This window comes from Oratosquilla oratoria, chromosome 7 (assembly GCF_046742065.1).
Source record: "Oratosquilla oratoria isolate Oo_2021 chromosome 7, ASM4674206v1, whole genome shotgun sequence".
Classification (NCBI taxonomy): Eukaryota; Metazoa; Arthropoda; class Malacostraca; order Stomatopoda; family Squillidae; genus Oratosquilla; species Oratosquilla oratoria.
The window spans coordinates 61,139,346-61,158,805 of NC_134783.1; the positions used below are offsets into that span (position 1 = coordinate 61,139,346).

A 19,460-nucleotide genomic window follows, 5' to 3' on the forward strand; every position below is an offset into this window, starting at 1 on the left:
AGAGAGGAATGTCTGTGGAGGAAGGACGGGAGAGGACAGAAGATAGGGGTGAATGGAGAAGGGTTGTGTATAGATGATGCTGTGATGCATGAGGGGGAGTGGGTGGGGGATGGGGGGTGAGGAAGTATGTATGAGAAAAAATTTGACGCAGCCCAAAGGGACTTCTCCCCATCTTCTCCTTTTCTGCATGGGGGGACGGAAAGGGGGGGTTGCCGAATTTATGAAGCAGCCTTGCTGTGGATGTGCTGTGTCTTGTGACACTGCTTCTGACCCAAGGCAGTGGACAGGATGCAGGGATGACCCGTCATCCAGGAGGTGCCAAGACAAGGAGGAGGGTGGAGGGGCATGGAATATATAGTGGAATGGGTGGGAGTGGTTTCTATGCCTTTTTCTTTTTGGCTACCCACCGTATAGGGGGAAAAAGCCTTTGGTATATGTATGTATTTATGTGAATGACATGGATGAGGGTGTGGAATGTTACATGAGCTTCTTTGCTGATGACACAAAGTTGTTGAGAAAAGTGAGCAATGATATAGACTGAGTCACCTGAGAGAGATCTGAACAAAATTTGGGAATGGAGTCAGAAGTGGGAAGTGGACTTCAACATTAAGAAATGTAGTATAATGGAATTTGGAAAAAGTAAAAACAGGATATCAGGACAATATAAAATCGGTGAAAATGAGGTAAAGAAAGTGGGATTTGAAAAAGACCTGGGAGTAATCATCACAAGAGACATGTCCAATGATACAGATAAACAAAATTGTTGGAGAAACCTACAACTTGCTTAGATCAATGAAAGTGGCATTTACTTACTTGGATGAAAAAATGGTGAAGAAAATACTAGTCATGCTGATAAGACCAAGACTGGAGTGTGCAGCAACACTATGGTCACCCAGTAAAACAAAGAATATTAGGAAACTTGAAAGAATCCAAAGAGCAACTACGAAGATGGCCCCCACACTCTCAGAACTGTCATACGAAGAGAGATTTTTAAAACTAGAGTTTGCAACCCTGGAACAAAGAAGAGAGAGAAGAGACTTGTTGACCATCAACAGAAGCATGACAGGTATGGAAGTCCTTGATAGAAAAGACTTACTAAATTGGGATATGAGAAATACAAGAGGACATGGAAGGAAACTCAAAAAGGACAGTTATAGAAGAGACCTGAAAAAGAGCAGTTTTCCCCACAGAGTGATGGATGTGTGGAACAAACTGGACAAAATGACAGTGTGTGCAAAAAACCATACACAAATTTAAGAACAATTTTGATACTGTGAAATACAGATGGGACATGAGTGTAGCTCCCCTTCCCATAAAATACACACACACAAACACACCTACCTACCTTTAGGAATAGCTTAGGTGTTATAGACCAAGCTGGAACAGTACATGAATTCAAGTCTAAATATGATAATAGGAAATCAAGAATATAGACCAAGTTAAAACTGTATATGTATTTGAGGCAGAGAAAGAAAGAGAAAGAGAGAGATAGAAAGAGAGGAGTGAGAAAAAAGAGAAGTGAGAAAAAGAGAAGAGAAGTGATAGAGGGAGAGAGAGCAAGGAAGAGAGGAAAAGAGGAAAATAGAGAGAGTGAGAGAAGAGAGAGATGAGAAGAGAGAGAAGAGAGGATAGGAGAGAGGTGAGGAGAGTGAGGAGAGAGGGGGAGAGAGAAAAAAGGAGAGAGGAAGATTACTATAAACATAATAAACTTTATTTCAAGCGATCACAGGAATTTTATGTGCATTGTAAACAGGGCTGTTGAGTCGGAGTTGGAGTCGTGGAGTCGGAAGCAATTACGGTGTCACTGGAGTCAGAGTTGGTCAAAATATACCGACTCCAACTCCAGTTAAATTTACACTTCATAAAAGGCCTTTGTTTAGTCTGTAGAGTTATGCAGTGAACATTCCTTATAAGTAGGTTATATAAAAAAAAAAAAAAATTATAAAATGTAATAAATCTCATTGTCTTTGCAAAACTATATATGTAAAAAAAAGTCTTACTTTATATATGTTTTATCAGCTTTGTATATCCTTTACAAAGGTTATATTTCAACTTTTGTTATAAAGTACAGTATTTTTGTTTTCGAAATGTGCTTATCACTTATTTGCAAAGATATATATTATGCCAAATGTCTTACATTATAGAATATTTTTTTTAATGAATTTTCTTCAATATCCTTTCAAAAAATTTGTCTCTACTTCAGTTATAAAGTATTAATAAAGAGGTCAAACATAGGAGAGCCACACTATAACATATATCTTTATTCTTTGATATAAACCAGTTATAATGATGTAAGTCTACTCAAGATTGGAGCATATGTGTGTTGTATAGGCTTTATAAAATATGTAGGCCATAATCCGTTAATTACATGACGAGTCGGAGTCAGAGTCAGTGGTGCTAAAAATAGAGGAGTCAGAGGTTTTGTGTTCCGACTCCACAGCCCTGATTGTAAATAATAATACTGAACTTACTTTCCTTGTGTTCATATTTTACGTTTTTACTTTCAGTTTTCACTGCCTTCACCATTTTCTCCCTCTCTGCAACTTCCTTGGCCATAGCTTCTGGGTCAGGAACCCCAAGTCCAGCCTCGACAGTTTCCATGACACTTCCAACACCTTTGGTAACTTCTTTGGTGAAAGTTGTTGCAGCAGACAGCAGGGATGTTCCCCATCCACCCCAGGAGCCCCAGCCACCACTGTTTCCTCCACATTGCACAACTTTTTCTTGTGGCTTGAAAAGTAAGAAGACATATTTTTACTTGTTGGCAGTTACAAGATACAGTGATGCCTTGAAATCCATTAATCCATTCTAGAGCACCATTTGAGTTCCAAAATGTTCAGATTCCAAGATGTATAGGTGGTGCTGGGGAAACATACAAACAACATGTGAGGCATTTGGATTCCAAAAAAAATTTGATTTGGGGGCAAAAACTGAGTTTTTTGTTTCGATTCCAAGTTGTTTGAATTATAGGGCATTCAGATTCCAGGGTAATATTGTATTGTGCTTTCACCCTTCCACCACAGGAGCATATGATTTATATTGTATTGATTAATGCTGTACCATCAGTATCTGGTGGACTACCCCAACCAAAGGTAAAATAAAGCCCTCATCCATAGTCTCACTATTAATGATGAATTATTAACAGTAACAATATTAACATTCACCACCATGTTTAACCACATTTAATGCTCTCACTATGGTGATGTCACTTGAACTGAGTAAAATCACCTTGCTTCCTCATTTGTAGAATATATGAAAGAAATTGTAGAAATGGTCTTAACCACTCTTGCTATGGTGACATATTCATTTTTTTTTTATTATGGCTGATACCTGATGTCACCATAGCACAAGGGTAGCTATAACTCTTCACCCTTGTATACAAACCGGAGCTGGGTGCATTCCTTGGTGTGCTCCTATGTGCATTCCTCAGTACATTCTGCTTTAGTTTGGCTGTGGTTAGCACTCCCAAACTATTAAAGCTGAAGAGACAGGTTCATACCAAAATAAAAGTCTGGTAGGCCACATACTATATCAAAGAAAAATTTTGTAGGCCACATCCAAAAGGTAGGCCACATAATATACCAGCACCTATATTGCTTTAATAGTTTGAGAGCACTAATTGTGGCCAAACTAAAGCAGAATGTACTGAGGAACGCACCTAGGAATGCACTGAGGAATGTGCCCAGCTCTGTTACAAACATCCCTACTACTGGTATGAAAGTGGAAGGAAACTGCCAACAAGTCAGAAAAAGCACCATGTGAATAGTGCCTTTATTGACACAATGTTTTCCCCATCTTACTATAGTAAAGTATTAGCCTCTATCTGTTTGTTCATAAACTCCTAGGGTTTTTGGAGACAGACCCCTATAACTATATATATTCTGATACCCTGTCACTCCAGGTACTTGGATAACTGTATTTAATAAAAAAAGGTTAGGGTTAAGGGTTAAAGTTAGATGGGTATGGTGTGGTAACACACCATTACTGTAGTCTACTCTTAACTTGCATAGCATTTTGTGACAAAAATTACTATGATTAAACAAACTATTGTATGTGTCCATAAATATTATTTGTATTTGTGAAATTAATGTTGCCACAAACAATGATAGACATTATAAGAAGAAAGCATGTCAATGTAAAATGATTGTATAATTTTACCAAATGTTAAAATATTGGTTATTTTTATTTGCTTTTATTGCAAGCGGAAATGCATTTAACAAGTTCAAAGATATTTAAGTTGGTTTCAATTCTTCTCTTATGGCCGAGTTCTACCATGTAGTGTTAACAATCTACTACAATAGTCATGTTAAAGATTATTCATTAACTCCTATGTTTTTGCAGATGGACCCCTATAACCATCTATATTCTAAAACCTTATAACCCAAGGTACTTGGATAACTATCTTTCATTTGTCTGTCTCTTTGTTCACTCCTAGGGTTTTGTAGACCTCCATAACCCCTATATTTTGATACCCTATCACTCCAGGTACTTGGATAACTATATTTAAAAAAAAATATATATATATATATATACATATATATATATATACCGGTATATAATTATTTTGGTTAGGGTTAAAGTTAGGTGGGGTATGGTTAGGTTAGGGATTATTCACAAACTCCTAGTTTTTTGCAGATAAGACCCCTAAAACCATATATATTCTGAAACCTTATAACCCAAGGTACTTGGATAGCTATCTTTTATTTATGTGTCTGTTTGTTTGTTCACGAACTCCTTCTAGGGTTTTGGAGATAGACCCCCATAACCATACATATTCTGATACCCTATCACTCCAGGTACTTGGATAACTATTTCATTTATAAAAAAAAAAAAAAAAAAAAAAATATATATAAATATATATATATTTATATATATATATATATATATATATATATATATATATATATATATATTTTTTGGTTATGGTTAAAGGTTAAAGTTAGGAGGGGTATGGTTAGGTTAGGGATTATTCACAAACTTGCAGCAACATGCAGGTAAATTGGCTAGTACTTGATAAAGTTCTTTGGAGCAAAATATTGTACCAATTAAGATTTTGTCCTCACATGGTGCTTTTCCTGTCATGCCTTATACATACTGGAAACCAAGACTACTTATAGGTCAGGGTATGTAGTTATTAAAATACGACCTCTGATACCTCCTAATCTTAGTATGGAATAAACTGAATCCCTGAGAGTGTGTGTGAAAGATAGAGAAGAGAGACAAAAAGAGAAAAAGAGAGAGGAGAAAAAAGAGGGAGAGGAGAAAGAACAAGAGTGGAGAAAGAGAGGGTGAGAAGAGAAGAGAGAAAAGAGACAGAGAGAGAAGGGAGAAAGAGAGGGGAGAGAGAGGAGAGTGAAAGGAGAGAGAGGAGAGAAGAGAGATAAAGAAAGAGAGAGAGAGAGAGAGGACAGAGAACGAAAGGATAGAAAGGGAAGGGAAGAGGAGAGGAGAGGAGAGAGAAGAGAGACAGGAAAGAAAGTGAGGAGAGGAGAGAGACGAAAGGTGACAGAAAGATGAGAAATAGAAGAGATAGGAGAGGGAGAGATAAGAGAGGAAATAGAGATGAAAGAGAAAGAGGAGAAACGAAAGAGTGGAGAGAGAGGAAAGAGTGAGAAAAAAGAGAAGAGAGGATAGAGGGAGAGAGGAGATGAGAGGATAGAGGGAGAGAGGAGATGAGAGGAAGACAGAGGAGAGGTAGAGAGGGAGAGAGACAGAGAGAATGGAGAGAGGAGAGAGAAAAACGAGAGAGAGAGGAGAAAGAGTGGAGAAAGAGTGAAGGAAGAGAGAGATAGCAAACGAGGGGGTAGAGAAGAGAGAACAAAGTGAGAGAAGAGAGATAAAAGTGAGAGAAATGAGAGATATACATGAGAAGAAAGTGAGAGAAGACATAGAAAACGGAGAAGAAAGATATAGAGAAATGAGGAGAGAGTGAGGAGAGACAGAGAGGAGAGTGAGGAGAGAGAGACGAACGATACGAGAGTGAGAGAGGAGAAAGTGAAGGAAGAAGAAAGAGAAATAGAGAAAGAAGAGGGGAGTGAAGAGAGAAGAGAGAGCAGAGGGAGAGAGAAGAAATAAAAGTGAGAGAAATGAGATAAACGGGAGATGAAAATGAGAAGAGAGAGAAATGAGAGAAGAAAGATATAGAGAAGAGAGATAGAGAAAGAGAGAGGGAGAGAAGAAAGAGAGAGGGAGAGAAGAGACAGAAGAGAGGAGAGCCAGATAAGAGAGAATAGAAAGAGAGGGTGAGAAGAGAGAGAAGAGAGGCAGGGAGACAGGGAGAGAGAGAAGGGAGAGAGGAAAGAGGATAGAGAGCGAAAGGAGAGAGAGGAGAGAGAGAGAGGATAGAGAGCGAAAGGAGAGAGGAGAGAGGGGGTAATAGGCAAAGAGGGTAGAGAGAGAGAGAGAGAGAGAGAGAGAGAGAGAGAGAGAGAGAGAGAGAGGAGAGAGGAGGGAGAGGAGAGAGAGGAGAGACAGAGAGAAGAGTGAGGAGAGAGACACAAGCGAAACAAGAGTGAGAGAGGAGAAAGCGTGAAGGAAGAGGAAGAGAGACAGAAGAGAGTGACAGAGAGAGAAGATAGGAGAGATAGAGAAGAAAGAGTAGAGGGAGAGAAAACTGATGAGAGAGGATATAGAGTGAAAGGAGAGAGGAGAGAGGATAGAGAGCGAAAGGAGAGAGGAGAGAGGGGGGATGGGCAAAGAGAGTAGAGAGAGGAGACAGGAGAGAGAGAGAGAGAGAGAGAGAGAGAGAGAGAGAGAGAGAGAGAGAGAGAGAGAGAGAGAAGGGAGAGGAGAGAGAGAGAGAGAAGGGAGAGGAGAGAGACAGAGAGAAGAGTGAGGAGAGAGACACAAGCGAAACGAGAGTGAGAGAGGAGAAAGAGTGAAGGAAAAGGAAGAGAGAAGGGAGAGAAGGGAGAGATAGGAGAGAGGAGAGAGGATAGAGCGAAAGGAGAGAGGAGAATGAGAGGATAGAGAGCGAAAGGATAGAGGAGAGAGGGGGGATGGACAAAGAGAGAAGAGATAGATGAAAGATGAGAGAGAGAGGAGAGATAAAACAAGAGAGACCGAAGAGAGGAGAGAAAAAGGGAGGAGAGATGGGATACAGAGAGAGGAGAAATTAGAGGAGAATAGGAGAGAGAAGAAAAGGAGAAAGAAGTGAGAAAAGAGAGTAAGAGGGAGAAGAGGGAAGAGAGAGAAGCGAGAAAGAGTGAGATAGAAAAGAAAGAGTGATAGAAGACAGAGAGAAGAGACAAAATAGAAAAAGAGAGGAAGAGAGGAAAGAGGGAAAAGAGAGAAGAGAGATATGAAAGGAAAGAGAGAAGACAGAGAGAAAGAGTGAGAGAGAGAAGAGTGAGAGAGCAAGAGATTAGGGAGAGAAGGGAGAGAAGCGAGGGAAGAGAGAAGACATAGAAAGAAGAGACAGAAGAAAAAGAGGAAGAAGAGAGAAGAGAGAGGAAAAGGAGATAGAGAAAGAGAGAGAAGTGAGAGAGAGAGGAGGGTGACAGAGAAAGAGAAAGATACAGGAAGAGAGAGGAAAGAGAAGGGAGAGATAGAGGAGACATGAGAGACTGAGAGAAGAGACGATGGAGAGAGATGAGGGACAGAGACAGGAGAGAGGAGAGATAGTAGAGTTGAGAGAGACGAGGACAGAGTGAAGAGAAAAAGAGAGTGGAGAGAGAGGAGCGGGAGAGGGAGCATTGGGAGGGGAGAGAAGAGAGAGAGAGAGGGAGTAGAGGAGAGAGAGAGAGAGAGAGAGAGAGAGAGAGAGAGAGAGAGAGAGAGAGAGGAGAGAGAGAGATAGAGAGAGAGAGAGGAGAGAGAGAGAGAGAGGAGAGAGAGAGAGAGGAGAGAGAGAGAGGAGAGAGGAGAGAGGAGAGTGAGAAAGAGTGCAGCGAGAGAGGAAGGGAGCGGGAGGAGAGAGAGCAGAGAGAGTGAAGAGAGGGAGAGAGGCGAGAAAGAGGGGAGATAGGAGAGAGATAGATGAGAGAGAGGAAAGGAGAGGAAATAGTAAAAAAAAAAAAAAAAGAGAGAGAGAGAAAGGAGAGACAGGAGAAAGGGAGGAGATAGATAGGGAGGAAACAGAGAGGAGATGGAGAGAGGAGAGAGGTGAAAGAGGAGAGAGGATAAAGAGAAAGAGGAAAGAGAAAGAGGAAAGAGAGAGAGAAAGGAGAGAGAAGTGGGAAGAGAGAAGAGAGAAAGAGCGAGAGAGAAAAGAGATAAAAATGAGATAGATGAGAGAGAAGACAGAGAAGAGAGGGAAGAAAGATAGAAGACATAGAAAAGATACAAAGATAGGAAAAGATAAGAGAGTGAGAGAAAGAAGAAAGAAAAGAGAGGGAGAAGAGAAAAAAGAGAGATAAAAGGAAGACATAGAGAAAGAGGGAGGGAAAGAGAGAAGAGATGGGAGAGAAGAGAGGGGAGAGAAGAGAGAGGAGAGGAGAGTGAGAGGAATATGAAAGGAGAGAAGAAAGAGAGAGAGAGAGAGAGAGAGAGAGAGAGAGAGAGAGAGAGAGAGAGAGAGAGAGGTGAGGGAAGGGACAAAGAGTAGAGAGAGGAGAGAGGGGAGAGAGGGGGCGCAGATTGGGGAGACAGCGAGAAGAGAGAGAGAGAGAACAGAGAAAGAAGAGAGGAGAGGGAGGAGAGGAGAGAGAGTAGGGAAGAGAAAGATGAGAGAGAGAAGGGAGGAGAGAGAGAGAGAGACAAAGAGGAAAGAGAAAGGAGAGAAGAGGGACAGAAAGACAGGGAGAGAGAGTAGAGAGAGTGAGCGAGGTGAGAGGTGAGACAGGAGAGAAAAGAGAGGAGTGAGAGCGAGAGAGAGGGGGGAGCGATGAGAGTGAGAGGAGTGAAAGGAGAGAGAGAGGAGAGAGATGAGAGAGGGGAGATGAGAGAATGAAAGGAGAGAGATGAGAGGATAGAGAGCGTAAAGAGAGAGGAGAGAGAGAGGGGATGGACAAATAGTAGAGATAGGAGACAGAAGAGAGAAAGGTGAGAGGTGAGAGAGACAGAGAGGAGAGTAAATAGAGGGAGAAGATAGAGGAGAGATAGAGAGGGAGAGTGAGGAGAGAAGAGTGAGACGAGTGATATGAGAAAGAGGAGAGAGAGTGAGAATGGAGAGAGAGGAGGGAGTGAGAGGAGAGAGGATAGAGGGAGAGAAGAGAGAGGTAGAGGAGAGAGAGAGAGAGAGAGAGAGAGAGAGAGAGAGAGAGAGAGAGAGAGAGAGAGAGAGAGAGAGAGAGAGAGAGAGAGAGAGAGAGAGGAGAGAGAGAAAGAGAGAGAGGAGAGAAAGAGAGAGAGGAGAGAAAGAAAGAGGGAGAGAAGAGAGAGGTAGAGGAGAGACAGAGAGAGGACAGGCGAGAGAGAGAGAGAGGGAGGGAGAGAGAGAGAGAGGGAGGGAGAGAGAGAGAGAGAGAGAGAGAGAGAGAGAGAGAGAGAGAGAGAGAAAGAAGAGAGGAGAGAGAGGGAGGGGACTGAGCGAGAATAGAGAGAGAAGATAGTGAGAGGAGAGAGAGAGGAGACAAAGAAGAGACGAGAAAGAAAACGAGGAGGGAGAGAAGAGTAGAGATAGAGATATAGAGAGGAGAGATGGAAAGAAGATAGGAGAGAGAAGGGGAAGAGAGAGAACGAGGATAGAGAGGAGAGTAGAGAAAAGAGAAATAGGAGGGAGAGAAAGGAGAGAGAGAAAAGAGAGGAGAAAGAGTGAGACAGAAAGAGAGGAGAGAGGGAGAGGAAAGACAGGAGAGAGGGGAGAAAGAGGAGAGGGAGAGGAATGAGAGTGGAGACAAAAAGAGGAGACACACAAAGAGAGAATGAGAGAGAAAAGGGAGCGGAAAGAGAAAAACAAGAGAGACGGAAGAGAGTAGAGAGAAAGGGAGGAGAGAGTAGAGGAGAGAGAGGAGATAAGAGAGAAGAGAGAAAAATGGAGAAAGAGAAAACAGAAGAGTGATAGATGAGAGAGAGAAGAGAAATAGAAGACAGATGACATAGAAAGAGGAGACAAAGATAGAAAAAGAGAGGAAGAGAAAGAAGAGAGAAGAGAGAGAACAGAGAAAGAGATGAAAGGAGAAGACAGAAAGAGGGAGAGAGAAAAGTGAGAGATTAGAGAGAGAAGAGAGGAAGAGAAATAGAAGAGAGAGAAGACATAGAGAAGAGACAAAGATAGAAAAAGAGAGGAAGTGAGAAGAAAAAAGAGAAAAGAGAGGGAGAAGAAAAGAGGAGGGAGAGCGGGAGAGGAGATAGAGAGGAGGGGAGAGAGGCGAGAGAGGAGACATAGGAGAGGTGGGTGAGAGACAGAGAGAGAGAGTGGAGAAAGAAAAGTGAGAGGGATGATGGAGAGATAGAGAGAGGAGTGGAGAGAATAAGAGAGGGGAGAGAGATGAGAGAGAAATGAGAGAGAAGAGAAAGGAGAGAGAGACGAGACAGGAGCGGGAGAAGGAGCACTGTGAGGGGAGAGAGAAGAGAGAGAAGAGAAGGAGAGAGACAGGAGGGTGAGAGAGAGAGAGCAGCGAGAGAGGGAGGAGAGAGAGGAGAGAGCTGAGAGAGGAGATAAAAAGGAGAGAGGACAGTGGGGGGAGAGAGGAGAGGGGGAGAGCAGAGAGAGAGGAGACATGGGGGAGAGCAGAGAGAGAGGAGACATGGGAGATAAATGAGAGAGAGGAGAGGGAAAGAGAGACAAAACACAAGAGACGGAAGAGAGGAGAGCAGAGAGAAAGGGAGGAGAGGACAAAGAGGAGAGAGAAAAGGGAAGAGAGAAGAGAGAGAGGGAGAGAGAAAAGAGAGAATAATGAGAGAGATAGATGAGAGAGAAGATAGAGTACATAGAAGGGACAAAGATAGAAAAAGAGGAAGAGAGGGAAGAAAGAAGAGAGAAAAGAGAGGAAGAAGAAAGGAAAGAGAGAAAGGAAAGAGAGAAGAGAGGAGTGTGAGAAAGATTAGAGAGAAGAGAGAAGAAAGGGAAGGGAGAAGATAGAAGAGAGAGAGAAGACATAGAAGAGACAAAGAAAGAATATAGAAAAATAGAGAGAAGAAAGAAGAGAGGAAAGAGGGAGAAGAGGGAGGAGAGCGGGAGAGGAGAAAGAGAAAGCAGTGAGAGAGAGGCGAGAGAGGAGAAGGTGAGAGACAGAAAGAGGATAAAGAAGGGAGAGATAGAGAGGAGAGAGAAAAGAGTGAGAAGAGACAGAGAGGAGAGAGGACAGAGAGGAAGAGGAGAGAGGAGACTGAAAGGAGTGACAGGAGACAGAGAATAGAGGAGAGAGAGGAAAGGAGAGAGTGAGAGATGAGGGAGAGCGACAGGAGAGAGGAGGGAGAGCGACAGGAGAGAGGAGGGAGAGATAGGAGAGGGTTGAGAGAGACAGGTGATAGAGAGACGGGGACAAAAAGAGGAGTGGAGGAAAAAAAAAGAGAGGGGAGAAGGGGGAGAGATAGGAGAGAGGTGTGGGAGAGGGAGCACTGAGAGGGAAGAGAGAGATGAGTGAGAGGGGAGACAGAGAAGAGAAAGAGCGGAGAAACAGAAGAGTGAGAGACAGAGCAGCGAGAGAGAGAGAGCAAGAGGAGAGAGGAGAGAGAGAGAGAGAGAGAGAGAGAGAGAGAGAGAGAGAGAGGAGAGAGAGAGAGAGAGAGAGAGAGAGAGAGAGAGAGAGAGAGAGGGGAGAGAGAGAGAGAGGGGAGGGAGGGAGAGAGGGAGGGAGAGAGAAATAGGGTAGAAAGAGAGAGAGAAATATAAAGAGAGAGAGAGAGAGAGAGAGAGAGAGAGAGAAACAGAGAGAGCAAGAGCACGAGAGAGAGAGAGAGAGAGGAGAGAGGAGAGAGAGAGAGAGAGAGGAGAGAGACAGAGAGAGTGAGAGAGAGAGAAAGAGAGGAGAGAGGAAAGAGATAGAGAGGTGGGAGGGAGAGAGAGAGAGAAGAGAGAGACAGAGAGAGAAAGAGAACGAGAGAAAGGAGAGAGAAAGAGAAAGAGAGAGAGAGGAGAGAAGACGAAAGAGAGAGGAAAGAGAGAAGAGAGAAGAGGAAGAGAGAAGGAGAGAGGAAAAAAGAGGACAAAGAAAAAAAGAAGAGAAGTAAAGCATAAGATAAAGGAGCAAAGAGGAGAGATGTGAAATGGGGTATGAGTATGACAGAAAATTTTGAAAGTAAAGTGAAGGCAATTGTTAAGATGATGAGAGCAGATAAAGCACCTGGGTTGGATGGATGTCATGATGAATGTCTGAAAAAAGGAGGTATAGTGATGATGGACTGGTTGGTGAGGTGATTTAATATTTGTTTAAGAGGGGGTAGAGTGCCGGAGGACTGGAGAGTGCCTGTATAGTTCCACTTTACAAGGGAAAAGGGGACAAGTGTGAGTGTAGTAGTTTCAGAGGGATCAGCTTGTTAAGTGTTGTTGGGAAGGCTTATGGGAGGGTCTTGATTGAGAGGATTAGGAGAGGAAGAGAGGGAGTAATTGGTGAGGAACAGTGTGGGTTTAGGACAGGTAGGGGTTGTGTAGATCAGATTTTTGTGGTAAGACAGATATGTGAGAAAGCTATAGGAAAAGGTAAGGATGTTTTTTGGGATTTATGGATCTGGAAAAGGCTTATGACAGGGTAGACAGGAAGGAACTGTGGGAGGTACTGCAGATATATGGGGTAGGAGGAAAGCTGTTAAGAGCAGTCAAGAGTTTTTACAAGAGTAGAGCTGTGTTAGGATCAGAAATAGAGAGAGTGTGCTGTCTGAGGTGGGACTTCATCAGGGATGTGTTATGTTGCCCTGGCTGTTCAATTTATACATGGATGGGGTGGTGCGAGAGGTAAATGCAAGGGTAGTGGGTCAGGGATTGGAGATGGTTGCTGATGACACTGTGCTTGTAGCAAGATCAGAGGAGGGATTGAAGAAATGACAGTTTGGGAAGGTGTGCGAAAGAAGGAAGTTGAAGATAAATGTGGGTAAAAGTGAGCCAATGAGATGTACAAGGGGAGAAAGTGGCAGCAGACTGGAAGTGAGTATTAAGGGAGAGACTGGAGGAAGTGAATAGTTTTAGATACTTGGGTGCAAATGTGGTGAGAAAGGGAGGAGTGGAGGTGGAGGTAGAATGCAGATTGAGAGAAGTGAGTAAATGCTTTGGGGGATTAAAAAGTTTAATGAGAAATAGACATTTGGGAATGGATGCTAATAAGAGACTGTATGAAGGAGTGATTGTGCCAACACCACTGTACAGGGCAGAAACATGAAACATAAGATAGGAACAGAGGTGTTTGAATGTGTTTGAGATGAGGTGACTGAGAAGTATGATAGGGGTTACTAGGCTGGATAGAGTGAAAAATGAGGTGAGGAGGAAAATGGGGGTGGAAAGGGAGTTGGGAGATAGGGTTGATGGAAGAGCATTGGGATGGTTTGGACACATGGAAAGAACGCGTGAAGAAAGACTAGTAAAAGAGGTCTGGAAGGTAGAGGTGGAAGGAGTGAACATGAGGGGTCAACCTACGATGAGATGGATGGATGAGGTAAAAGGGGAATGTCTGTTGAGGAAGGACAGGAGAGGATAAAAGATAGGGGTGAATGGAGAATGGTTGTGTATGGATGATGCTGTGATACATAAGGGGAAGTGGGTGAAGGAGTATGTGTGAGAAGTAAATTGATGCAGCCTAAGGGGAGTTCTCCCTGTCTTCTCCTTTTCTACATGAGGGGACGAAGAGGGAGGGGTTGCCGATTTAATGAAGCAGCCTTGCTGTGTCTTGTGACACTGCTTCTGACCCAGGACAGTGGGCGAGATGCAGGGATGACCAGTCATCCAAGAGTTGTCAAGATAAGAGGGAGAGAAGAGGGTGGAAGGGAGTGGAATATGTTAGGGATGGAATGGGTGGGAGTGGTTGTTATCTTGTTTTTTAGCTACCTTCCTTGTATGGGGGGAAAAGCCTTTGGTATATGTATGTAAGGGTCATAGCTGAATCAAAACATATGGCCACTACTCCCTAGGGAATTTGTGAAGTTTTATCTCACCCACTATTCTGTTGTGAAACATGTTTTTCTCTCTATTCTTAATGTGATTCAAGCAACTGCGACCTTGACTTTCACCGGGCATCACTATTTTCTGAAATATCGCCCCCCTCCACCACAATAATCTTGATGGACCCATGGGGAACTGGAGGTTCTAGAGGCACAATGGCAGAAACTAGTCATTTCCTAACCTATGTTGTGCATGCTTGCAACAGAAATGGCACTTTAGTGGCAGGTAGCGGGAAGGTTGAGGGAATTATTTGTTCACCATCCATTAATATTTATTTGTGGGAAAAAAGTTACTATAAAAAGTTGTTGTTGTTGTCATATAGATGCAAAACTAGATAAAGGATCATCCTTGTCTCCTGCCTACTGTTCTGGTCTGAGACAATGCAACAAGAGACATCATCCCCATACTAAGGCCCAACAGCTGAAGATGGTTTACCATCTCTTCATTACATTGCAAACCTCCCCCCTCCACTCCCGAATTTCCAGAGCAGGAAGAGAGAGAAAAAAAAAAAAAAAAAAAAAAAAAAAGTCTGCTATTTCTAATCTTTTAACAACCACTCTCTCCTCACACCTATCCCTTCCCTCAATGGCTGTCATGCAGCAAAGGAAGGGGGCTAGAGACAGGTACAAGTGGAGAGTGGCTGTGAATGGATAAAGAAATGATACAGCCTAGAAAGGTTTCTTCTTTTCTCCTCTATAAATTCTTAAGAGGATGGGGGGGGAGGGGATTAGGTCTGCTAAGTAATGATGCAGTGGGGATAAACCAGTTTTGGTTGTCAGGCCTTGCTATAGAGGTAATTGTGTTGCCTCTATCCTAAGAATAACAAGTATAAATGGTGAATATTACCTCTTCAGACGCAAGTCCTTGTACTTGTTGCCATCTTCTTTCTTGCTCTAAGAACTTTTCTTGTTTTTCCTTTTGTTCCTCTCTCATTTTCTGTGCTGACTCACTCAATTCTTCAACATGCTTCAAGTTTTTCCTTTGATCTGCTGAGCTAGAGACAGTTTCATGGCTTACTGAATCAAGCTTTTTCTCAAGGCGAGATCCTAGTTTCTTGGCCCCTAACCTCTCACCTAGCTTTTCTCTTGGTTTCTTCATTCCAATACGTGATTCTTTGATTGGCTGCCTTGATTTTTTACTTGGTTCAATTTTCTGTTCACTCTCTTCAATATTTGGTTCACTTAGTTCAATCTTCTTTCCACTTTTTTGTTCAACTTTATGTTCACTTTTCTGTTCAATCTTGTGTTCACTTTCCTCTCCAATATTCTGTTCACTCTCTGTTTTAGACTGATCTTCAGAGTCCTCTACTTTGGTTCTAATCCTGGGGGTAGTCGTTAAATTTAAAGAACTTACATCTGTCATCAATTCATGCTCTTCATCTTTCAATTCTTCCTTTACTTCTGCATTATCTTTGACTTCAATTCTTCCATCACTAATTTCTTTATTAACACTTTTTACTTTACACTTGATCATTTCCTTTTCAAGATCGTCACACATCAAATCACTGATTAAATCATTTGAATCTTTACTCTCGGTACTTTCTTTTGTACACTCTACTTCATCTGGCATGGTTTGACCTGTGCCACTCTGATCCATAACATATTCACTCTGTGACGTTTCCTGGCTCTCTTGTTCGACTTTTCTTTGTACACCTGGTGCTACTTCATCACACACTTGTTCACATATACCTTTCCCTCTCACTTCACCGCCATCAGGTTCAGACAAGTCTTTGGAGGGTTTCTCAGTTTCACAATCCAGTACATCTGATGACTTCTTCCTCGTTTTCGACCTGTTTTCTGTTTGTTTCTTACTCACAGGAGATTCCTCATCTGAACCTTCGTCAGCTGACAAAAAATCTTCTTCACTATCCGATGACATCTTGAACTATCGAGACCCTGAAAATAAATCAACACGATAACATCTTGTTCGTGACCGTGGCACTTCACTCAACATATGCATATCAAGATCAAGATGCTGACATCTGACATCAGAGCCTTTCCAAAGCCTGGAAATTGTATGAACATCATATACATACTAAAATCTTTACACATACACTCTTCTTTGAAGGCGTACCCCATGAACTCACCTATAAAATTACATTCAGAAACTTATTATATATTTATTCGACTCATCAGATTCACGTTGCATGCCATCAAATTGTACAATGTTGAAATATAATTATCAGACTTCTTATGTGGTAAAATTAAAAAGGTTGTTCTTGCTCAGTATACCTTTCAATTCGTGAAAAATCGTAGACATCAGCTACCCAACAACGTCCCAAGTTTGGAAACTTTCCAACGCAACAGCTGAGCTGTGTGTTGACGTTGACGTGTGTAAGTTTTAGACTTGCTGGGCATCATTTAAAGATTACGTATTTCATTAAAATTTAACCATCAAAAATTATATATTATATTTTCGTATGTTCTAATATGTAAATTATAGTACAAAATTGGAATACATACCTATATTGTCGACAACTACGATGCGCAATAAGTAGTTCTTTTGTTATTGTTGGAAAACGTAAACATTTGATTGCTTCGTCGGAGTTACAGGTTAGACCAAGGCAGGAAAGAGAAGTTTCTCAACGAAAGCCGTACAGAATTTCAGACTCACAATGGCCCGCGAAGGTGCACTGTGGATGGGGGATGTGAGTATGATCCAATTATAAGAAATTGGTCAGAAACGAAATAATGAATATAATACATTTTCAAGTATTATTGTAATAATTTAAAACATGTATAGCTAGGTCAACATGAAAATGGAATTCTTGATATTTGAGCTGAAGTAGTTCTCATGGGATGCAAAATGTCGCTATGAGTATAATGCAATTTGAATTATCCATCTAGCTGTCCTAGTTCTCGATATATTGCATTTTGAATGGAATTAAATCGGGCCTATTTTTTCCCAGGAAATCGGGCCGAAACGTGCGGTCTGACTAATCTCCGATCAAACGTAAACAATGACGGTTTTTACTGACAGGCACAATTTTATATAAAAATTTAGCATATGGTTGCATTATTTGACCTATTTTCTATAAGATGTGGGCTTTCCATGTAATTTGATAATAGAATTACGTTTTTATCCTCTGCAAAATTACCCACCACAGTAGCTAGGTCAACATGAAAATGAAATTCCTGATATTTGAGCTGAAGTAGTTCTCATGGGATGCAAAAAGTCGCTATGAGTATAATACAATTTGAATTATCCATCTAGCTGTCCTAGTTCTCGAGATATTGCATTTTGAATGGAATTAAATCGGGCCTATTTTTTCCCCAGAAAATCGGGCCGAAACGTGCGGTCTGACTAATCGCCGATCAAACGTAAACAATGACGGTTTTAACTGACAGGCACAATTTTATATAAAAATTTAATATATGGTTGCATTATTTGACCTATTTTCTATAAGATGTGTGATTTCCATGTAATTTGATCATATAATTACGTTTCTACCCTTTGCAAAATTACCCACCACAGCTACGAATACCGTCAAATTACATTAAAATCACACATTTTAAAGAAAATAGTTTGAATAATTCAACTATATGCAAGCTATTACACTAATAGCACAATAGTAACAAACTTAATTAATAGTGTAGTTTGATCCATACCACCAGTGATCATAGCGGGCAGGATGAATCGTAGCTGTGGTCCGTAATATTACGGAGGATAAAAACGTAACTTCTCTTTGATCAAATTACATGAAAATCACACATTTTAAAGAAAATAGTTCAAATAATTCAACTATAAGTCTATTACACTAATAACATAATAGTAAGAAACTTAATAGAGTGAAGTTTGATAAGATGGCGGGATGGATGTTTGTTGTTATCCGATAATCCGACCCGATAGAATAAAAAAACTAATTAGTACCACCGATTTCTCAGCTCTACCGTATCACGCTGCCTTTATTTTGGTATAAGAATAAGTCGCGAGACTAGTAGTTTTCGTTATTTTTGGTTAGTTGCCCGCACTCTGAATTTATTTAGCTCATTTTTTACGCTGAAACATAAACCAATTTTCGATTTACTGCTGAATGCAAGCCGCCATGTTTATCTTATGTTTTTATGTACCGACATGTAACTGATGATGTAATTGTTTGAAATTTACTACGATCGTAGTAAATACACTCGTATAACATTTGTATGAATGAAATATCCGGCGGTATGTAAATTTGGCCGTTTGCATGGCGTGCACATAAAATGACGCACTATTGGGCTCCTCATCGACGGTGGCGCCTCTGGTGGTGTTTGACCTACCTAACCACAGCTACGAATACCGTCAAATTACATGAAAATCACACATTTTAAAGATAATAGTTTGAATAATTCAACTATATGCAAGCTATTACACTAATAACACAATAGTAACAAACTTAATAGTGTAGTTTGATCCATACCACCAGGACGAATCGTAGCTGTGGTCCGTAATATTACGTACTTCTCTTTGATCAAATTACATGAAAATCACACATTTTAAAGAAAATAGTTCAAATAATTCAACTAATAACATAATAGTAAGAAACTTAATAGAGTGAAGTTTAATCCATACCACCAGTGATAGATATGATGGCGGGTGGATGTTGATGTTGTTATCCGATAATCCAACCCGATAGAAAAAAAACTAATTAGTACCACCGATTTCTCAGCTCTACCGTAACACGCTGCCTTTATTTTGGTATAAGAATAATCCGTGAGACTAGTAGTTTTTTTTTTTTTTTTTTTTTTTAGTTGGCCGAACTCTGAATTTATTTAGCTCATGTTTTATGCTGAAACATAAACCAATTTTCGATTTACTGCTGAATGCAAGCCGCCATGTTTATCTTATGTTTTTATGTACCGACATGTAACTGATGATGTAATTGTTTGAAATTTATTACGATCATAGTAAATATACTCTCATAACATTTGTATGAATGAAATTTCCGGCGGTATGTAAATTTGGACGTTTGCATGGCGTGCGCATAAAATGGCGCGCTATTGTGCTCGTCATCGACGGTGGCGCCTCTGGTGGTGTTTGACCTACCTAACATGTAGACTCTACACTACTTTTACTTTTAACTTTACTTGTCTTTAGCATGTCAGTAGTTAGGTATGGGCACAAAAATATATATATATATATATTTTATATATATATATATATATATATATAATCTACTGAAGAGGATTGCAGTTTGCAATCGAAATATATAGATTCCCTGTTTCCAGTCTTTTCTACTCCAACAGTGGTTTCTACGTGATTGACAAATGTGTGATTACATTTTTCACCTGTAATATATATATATATCAAATTCTTGTTGCATATAAAATAGGCACCCCCACAAAAAAAAACTTGAATTATTGTTGCATATGAAAGACAACTTAATTAGAAACAAAATGCTTTTTAAATTTTTGAAATGGCTTGAAAAATAAGGCAGACACGATTTTTTACATTATTTTTTTAGCCCTCATTTTTGGCTAGACTTTACCATAACAAAGTGTTAGAATTAAGG

At 40.9% G+C, this 19,460-nt stretch overlaps 2 protein-coding genes across 4 annotated transcripts in view; one reads left to right on the forward strand and one right to left on the reverse strand.

Moving 5' to 3' along the window:
- Positions 1-16,314, reverse strand: part of LOC143027180 (uncharacterized) — a 99,726-nt gene extending 83,412 nt beyond the window's left edge. For both annotated transcript variants that reach the window (XM_076188328.1, XM_076188329.1), the window contains exons 1-3: positions 16,204-16,314; positions 14,819-15,867; positions 2,472-2,730 (exon numbers count right to left, since the gene is read on the reverse strand). In XM_076188328.1, coding sequence (XP_076044443.1) covers positions 2,472-2,730; positions 14,819-15,850 — 1,291 coding nt within the window. In that variant the 5' untranslated portion in view covers positions 15,851-15,867; positions 16,204-16,314. The remainder of the gene's footprint in view (positions 1-2,471; positions 2,731-14,818; positions 15,868-16,203) is intronic.
- Positions 16,315-16,485: 171 nt separating this feature from the next.
- Positions 16,486-19,460, forward strand: part of LOC143027181 (tRNA selenocysteine 1-associated protein 1-like) — a 54,915-nt gene continuing 51,940 nt past the window's right edge. For both annotated transcript variants that reach the window (XM_076188330.1, XM_076188331.1), the window contains exon 1: positions 16,486-16,619. In XM_076188330.1, the coding sequence (XP_076044445.1) occupies positions 16,587-16,619 (33 nt within the window). In that variant the 5' untranslated portion in view covers positions 16,486-16,586. The remainder of the gene's footprint in view (positions 16,620-19,460) is intronic.